A 7608-nucleotide genomic window follows, 5' to 3' on the forward strand; every position below is an offset into this window, starting at 1 on the left:
TGACGCCACTCCTCTCCCTCCTCCTCCTCAGTACCTGCCATGGGGCAGCGCCCGACCAGTAGTGACCAGGTCAGAGGTAGAAGGAGGCTTCTATGTCACCGCGCCCCGTCCGTCCTAATACTGCGAGATCAGTTTACCATCAACTGATTTTCATTAGTCCTAGACAAAATCAGGGCTCAGCAGGCCTAGGTGATGACATCAGAGCTCAGCAGGCCTAGGTGATGACATCAGAGCTCAGCAGGCCTAGGTGATGACATCAGAGCTCAGCAGGCCTAGGTGATGACATCAGAGCTCAGCAGGCCTAGGTGATGACATCAGAGCTCAGCAGTGATATGTGATGACATCAGAGCTCAGCAGTCCTAGGTGATGACATCAGAGCTCAGCAGGCCTAGGTGATGACATCAGAGCTCAGCAGTCCTAGGTGATGACATCAGAGCTCAGCAGTGATGTGTGATTACATCAGAGCTCCGCAGGCCTAGGTGATGACATCAGAGCTCAGCGGTCCTAGGTGATGACATCAGGGCTCAGCAGACCTAGGTGATGACGTCAGAGCTCAGCAGTCCTAGGTGATGACATCAGAGCTCAGCAGTCCTAGGTGATGACATCAGGGCTCAGCAGACCTAGGTAATGACATCAGAGCTCAGCAGGCCTAGGTGATGACATCAGAGCTCAGCAGGCCTAGGTAATGACATCAGAGCTCAGCAGTCCTAGGTGATGACATCAGAGCTCAGCAGTCCTAGGTGATGACATCAGGGCTCAGCAGACCTAGGTAATGACATCAGAGCTCAGCAGGCCTAGGTGATGACATCAGAGCTCAGCAGGCCTAGGTAATGACATCAGGGCTCAGCAGGCCTAGGTAATGACGTCAGAGCTCAGCAGTCCTAGGTGATGACATCAGAGCTCAGCAGTCCTAGGTGATGACATCAGGGCTCAGCAGACCTAGGTAATGACATCAGAGCTCAGCAGTCCTAGGTGATGACATCAGAGCTCAGCAGTCCTAGGTGATGACATCAGAGCTCAGCAGTCCTAGGTGATGACATCAGAACTCAGCAGTCCTAGGTGATGACCTCAGAGCTCAGCAGTGATGTGTGATGACATCAGAGCTCAGCAGGCCTAGGTGATGACATCAGAGCTCAGCAGTCCTAGGTGATGACCTCAGAGCTCAGCAGTGATGTGTGATGACCTCAGAGCTCAGCAGTCCCAGGTGATGACCTCAGAGCTCAGCAGACCTAGGTGATGACATCAGAGCTCAGCAGGCCTAGGTGATGACATCAGAGCTCAGCAGGCCTAGGTGATGACATCAGGGCTCAGCAGACCTAGGTGATGACCTCAGAGCTCAGCAGTCCTAGGTGATGACATCAGAGCTCAGCAGTCCTAGGTGATGACATCAGAGCTCAGCAGGCCTAGGTGATGACATCAGGGCTCAGCAGACCTAGGTAATGACATCAGAGCTCAGCAGGCCTTGGTGATGACATCAGAGCTCAGCAGTCCTAGGTGATGACATCAGAGCTCAGCAGTCCTAGGTGATGACATCAGAGCTCAGCAGTCCTAGGTGATGACATCAGGGCTCAGCAGTCCTAGGTGATGACATCAGAGCTCAGCAGTCCTAGGTGATGACATCAGAGCTCAGCAGGCCTAGGTGATGACATCAGGGCTCAGCAGGCCTAGGTAATGACATCAGAGCTCAGCAGGCCTTGGTGATGACCTCAGAGCTCAGCAGTGATGTGTGATGACCTCAGAGCTCAGCAGTCCCAGGTGATGACCTCAGAGCTCAGCAGGCCTAGGTGATGACATCAGAGCTCAGCAGGCCTAGGTGATGACATCAGAGCTCAGCAGGCCTAGGTGATGACATCAGAGCTCAGCAGGCCTAGGTGATGACGTCAGAGCTCAGCAGGCCTAGGTGATGACATCAGAGCTCAGCAGGCCTAGGTGATGACATCAGAGCTCAGCAGGCCTAGGTGATGACATCAGAGCTCAGCAGGCCTAGGTGATGACATCAGAGCTCAGCAGGCCTAGGTAATGACATCAGGGCTCAGCAGGCCTAGGTGATGACATCAGGGCTCAGCAGACCTAGGTGATGACCTCAGAGCTCAGCAGGCCTAGGTGATGACATCAGAGCTCAGCAGTCCTAGGTGATGACCTCAGAGCTCAGCAGTGATGTGTGATGACCTCAGAGCTCAGCAGTCCTAGGTGATGACATCAGAGCTCAGCAGTCCTAGGTGATGACATCAGAGCTCAGCAGGCCTAGGTGATGACATCAGGGCTCAGCAGGCCTAGGTGATGACATCAGAGCTCAGCAGGCCTTGGTGATGACATCAGAGCTCAGCAGTCCTAGGTGATGACATCAGAGCTCAGCAGTCCTAGGTGATGACATCAGAGCTCAGCAGTCCTAGGTGATGACATCAGAGCTCAGCAGTCCTAGGTGATGACATCAGAGCTCAGCAGTCCTAGGTGATGACCTCAGAGCTCAGCAGGCCTAGGTGATGACATCAGAGCTCAGCAGTCCTAGGTGATGACCTCAGAGCTCAGCAGTGATGTGTGATGACCTCAGAGCTCAGCAGTCCTAGGTGATGACCTCAGAGCTCAGCAGTCCTAGGTGATGACCTCAGAGCTCAGCAGTGATGTGTGATGACATCAGAGCTCAGCAGTGATATGTGATGACATCAGAGCTCAGCGGTCCTAGGTGATGACATCAGAGCTCAGCGGTCCTAGGTGATGACATCAGAGCTCAGCAGTGATATGTGATGACATCAGAGCTCAGCGGTCCTAGGTGATGACATCAGAGCTCAGCGGTCCTAGGTGATGACATCAGAGCTCAGCGGTCCTAGGTGATGACATCAGAGCTCAGCAGTCATATATTTTTTTTTTCTTATGGTAGAGTTGGAAGGGACCTGAAGGGCCATCGGGTCCAACCCCCTGCGAGTGCAGGTTTTCCTAAATCATCCCAGCTATATGTTTCTCCAGATTCCGCTTGAAGATTTCCATTGATGGAGCGCCCACCACCTCCCGTGGCAGCCTATTCCACTCTCTCACTCCCCTCACTGTCAGAAAGTTTTTCCTAATGTATAATCTGTATCTCTTTCCCTTTAGTTTCATCCCATTGCTTCTTGTACTTCCTTGTGCTAATGAGAATAGGGGAGATCCCTCTGCACTGTGACTACCTCTCAGATATTTGTAGACTGCTATTAAATCTCCCCTCAGCCTTCTCTTCTGCAAACTAAACAATCCCAGTTCTTTTAGCCGCTCCTCATAGGACATGGTTTGCAGACCTTCCACCATTTTGGTTGCTCTTCTCTGGACTTGCTCCAATATATCGATGTCTTTCTTGAATTGAGGCGCCCAGAACTGTACACAGTATTCCAGGTGTGGTCTGACCAGGGAAGAGGACAGCGGAATAATGACCTCTCTTCATCTAGATTCAATGCTTGTCTTAATACATCCCAGAATTGTATTCGCCTTTTTTGCAGCAGCACCGCACTGTTGGCTCATGTTGAATTTGTGATCTACTATTATGCCCAAGTCCTTTTCCCCTATGCTATTCATGCTAGTCATGTGTGATGACATCAGAGCTCAGCAGGCCTAGGTGATGACATCAGAGTTCCCTGGTTACGATGACATCACATTGCCAGTCTGATTATTGTGTGTTACTATGAGGGATGATATTCACGGTGTCCTCTCTTCTCGTTCAGGTGCCTCCTCCGTTTTTACCATGCTTCCCTCCATCATGTCTGTCCTCTGGTGCCTTCTCCTCGCCTTCCATGATGGTCTTTCGTCCCCTGCCATGGAGAAGCCCACTACTCGCCCTATTTACAGTCGGCGGCCATTTGTAGTAGGCTGGAACGCCCCCACGCAGGAATGTCCTCCGCGACACAATGTGCCTTTCGATCTACGAATTTTTGATTTCGATGCCTCACCCAATGAGGGCTTTGTGGACCAGACACTGACCATCTTCTACAAGGAACGCCTCGGGATCTATCCCTACTATGATCGCAATGTCTCCTTCAATGGCGGGGTCCCCCAGAACGCCAGTGTCGACGCCCACATATTATGGATGCAGGAAGGGTTAAAGAAATATATAAACAAAACGGTGGACCAGGAGGGTCTGGCCGTCATCGACTGGGAGGAATGGCGCCCGATTTGGTTAAGAAACTGGAGACTTAAGGACATCTACAGGCAGATGTCCCGGAAACTGGTGGCCACTCGTAACCCCAGCTGGTCCGAAGATGACGTGAACAAGCAAGCCATATTAGAGTTTGAAACCGCCGCCCGCAGATTCATGGAGGAGACGCTACAACACGCCCGGAGCGCCCGGCCCCGCCAGCTCTGGGGCTTCTATCTGTTCCCCGACTGCTACAACCACAACTACCAGCAGAACCTGCAGCACTACACAGGGAAGTGCCCGGACGTGGAGATCTCCCGCAATGACCAGCTGTCCTGGTTGTGGGAGGCCAGCACCGCACTCTTCCCCTCCATCTACCTGGACCCGTCCCTGGCCTCCAGCCCTCAGGGGCGCCTGTTTGTGCACTTCCGGGTGAAGGAAGCCATGAGGATCGCCAACAAGCATCACCAGGACTACGCCCTGCCCGTCTACGTGTATTCACGACCCACCTACATCAAGAAGCTGGACACCCTATCCCAGGTAAGCCCCATGCAGGGCCCGGCCCGCCGTATCACATGGCCACTGCTTTAAAAAAGACACATCCTCCGTTTCGCCCATGTCACATGACCTGTCAGCTGACCGCTATTTACATGTAATGTCCCTCAATGCACTGCTCCTTGTCCATTATATAGATGCAGGAGAACCAAGGACCCCGGGGACCTCAAGGATGTCCTAGCCGGGTGCGGGGCTCCTGGGTTGTAGGGCAGCAGGTTCTGGGTTGGCATTGGGTACAGGGTCTTATTCAGGGGACCTGTCTGTCCTGGAGGCGGCGCTGCTGAGTGAGCGGGCCTGCACAATGGGCTGAATCCCTCTGACTCAGACATGTGATAGGAATGCCCAGGAGCATTGTGGGAAAGGAATGAACCAAATGCAGGACCGGGCACGTCCACCATAGAAGTGCCCTGAGGTTTAACCCCGCGCATGCTGCAACCACTCCCAGAGATTCGTACAAGGCTGGGAATATTGTCTGAGCAGGAGCCGCCCCCCTCCCCCATAGATTACACCCCCTCCTTTCACTGCAGCGCCCCCATATCAGTATTATCCTGGGATTCTATTCGATCCTTTCTCCAATCCATTTGTTTACACAAACAACCAATCACAGCACAGCTTTCATCTGTACAGCTGCTGTGGTGGAATGTAAGCTGTGCTGTGATTGGTTGTTGGGGCAACAGACAGGATGACAGTTAGATGGGCCCCCTATCCCCATGTACAGCGGTAGGACCCCCGGTAACCAGACCCGTTGTAATGTGCCCTCCCAGAAGTCCCTGTTCATCCTGAGCCCCCTGCTGCAGAGCCATCTGGGTGTCTGAGCCCTTCCCGGAGGCCGCTGCAATTATTAATAATGGCTTTTATTTTGCAGGTGGATTTAGTCTCCACCATTGGTGAGAGCGCCGCGCAGGGGGCCGCAGGGGTCATCTTCTGGGGTGATGTCGAATACGCAAAGGATGCGGTAAGTGGCCTGGTCCTACGTGCTCATGTATGTGGTATGTGATCATGTCTGTACGGTTCGTCCTCCATGTTTCATGTGGAGGTCATGTGACTGGTGTGACTAGGCCTCAAAGATAACATCCTTCATCCTAATCGGAGCCCCCACAAGCCAGTGTGAGACTACAAATCTCAACATGACCAGTCTTGCTGGGAGTTGAAGTCCTGTAGTGCTATACTGTCCTCTGACTACCTGACCTCTTACCTACTGTTATGGCCACTGTCGCCCGGCCTCCTCTCCTCTGTCCCCTGACGCCCGGCCTCCTCTCCTCTGTCCCCTGACGTCCGGCCTCCTCTCCTCTGTCCCCTGACGTCCGGCCTCCTCTCCTCTGTCCCCTGACGTCCGGCCTCCTCTCCTCTGTCCCCTGACGTCCGGCCTCCTCTCCTCTGTCCCCTGACGTCCGGCCTCCTCTCTTCTGTCCCCTGACGTCCGGCCTCCTCTCCTCTGTCCCCTGACGTCCGGCCTCCTTTCCTCTGTCCCTTAACGTCCGGCCTCCTTTCCTCTGTCCCTTAACGTCCGGCCTCCTCTCTTCTGTCCCCTGACATCCGGCCTCCTCTCCTCTGTCCCCTGACATCCGACCTGCTCTCTTCTGTCCTCTGCTGCCTGGCCTCCTTTCCTCTGTCCCTTAATGCCCGGCCTCCTCTGTCCCTTAATGTCCGGCCTCCTCTCTTCTGTCCCCTGACCTCCGGCCTCCTCTGTCCCTTAACATCCGGCCTCCTCTCTTCTGTCCTCTGCTGCCCGGCCTTCTCACATTCTTTGTCTTTCCTGCAGGAGTCTTGCCTGAAGCTGAAGTCATACCTGGAGGAAAGTCTGGGTGAATACATTGTGAATGTGACGACGGCGGCCGAGCTCTGCAGCCGTTTTCTCTGCAGTGGGAATGGCCGTTGCCTGAGACAGGACAATCTGACGGACGGCTTCTTACACCTCAGCCCGACCAGCTTCCGTATAGTGCATGCTGCGAATGCTACGAACGCCATGGCCCCCATGTGGGCAGAGGGCAGCCTCTCCAAGGAGGACAAGCGCTACCTGAGTTCACATTTCCGCTGCCAGTGTTACGTGGACTGGTTTGGCGACAGCTGCGGGACACAGAGAAGCACAAGGAACCACGCAGGAGCCACCGGGCCCTCCAGGGGCCACATGCTGCTGGGCTCAGTGCTGGCCTTATTCCTGCTGCTGCTCTGAGGGCCCCATGTGACCTACCCGAGGATGCCTCCATTTAACACTACATCAGACTGTGGGTGATGGGGCCGGAGAATGTTTTTAGTTATTTATTTGATGCAGACTCTGTATCCGCCATGTGATGGCGCTGTGTATTCCTACCTCTAGGACATAACAATTCCCCCTGCCCCTCTACACAGGACGCAGGGTACAAGGGCTAGTGGCCCCGGCCACCTCTAAGACTGTGCAATAAGGTTCTCCTCCTGGGGGTGTTGGGGTTGGACCCCTTTGCTATGAACAGCACAAGTCCCCCCCTCCCCTTCCAAATCCTAAAGGGTTAATTGTAGTCGGGCACTCAGGGACCGCTTTACCTGCCGCTCACGCCGGTGCCTTCACCTGTTTTTATAGTGTTGCTGCCATTTTGTAGTATTTTTGAAGTGTTTTTATTGTGTGGCTGTGAGGTCATCGGGGCCCCTGTGGGGGTGAATGGGGAGCCCCTGATCTGGAGCTGGTCATCCAGACTCTGCCACCTCCACGTGTGCCCAGATCCGCCATAACTAGCGCCCAAGAACCGAGGAACTCAAAGCAATAAAGTCTCCTAAGAAGCCGCCGCTGTGTCTTGTCTTATTCCAGCAGTGACGGCGGCCCCGAGTCCAGCGCATGTGATCTCTAGTGTAGGGCTTAAAGGGGCACTCCAGAGAAAAATCCCCAGGAATAGAAGTCTGAGGGCTTGTTACAATGTATCAGCACAGCTAAGAGTTAACAGCATGGAGTACAGGACATTAAATAGATGAAGCTCACAGAG

At 53.9% G+C, this 7608-nt stretch overlaps 1 protein-coding gene across 3 annotated transcripts in view; it reads left to right on the forward strand.

Moving 5' to 3' along the window:
- The window catches only part of HYAL2 (hyaluronidase 2), a 16087-nt gene extending 8683 nt beyond the window's left edge, over positions 1-7404 (forward strand). For all 3 annotated transcript variants that reach the window (XM_075287732.1, XM_075287731.1, XM_075287733.1), the window contains exons 2-4: positions 3690-4639; positions 5520-5609; positions 6417-7404. In XM_075287732.1, the coding sequence (XP_075143833.1) occupies positions 3710-4639; positions 5520-5609; positions 6417-6827 (1431 nt within the window). In that variant the 5' untranslated portion in view covers positions 3690-3709 and the 3' untranslated portion in view covers positions 6828-7404. The remainder of the gene's footprint in view (positions 1-3689; positions 4640-5519; positions 5610-6416) is intronic.
- The last annotated feature ends 204 nt before the right edge of the window (positions 7405-7608 follow it).

Source organism: Leptodactylus fuscus, chromosome 9 (genome assembly GCF_031893055.1).
Source record: "Leptodactylus fuscus isolate aLepFus1 chromosome 9, aLepFus1.hap2, whole genome shotgun sequence".
In the NCBI taxonomy this organism is placed as follows: Eukaryota; Metazoa; Chordata; class Amphibia; order Anura; family Leptodactylidae; genus Leptodactylus; species Leptodactylus fuscus.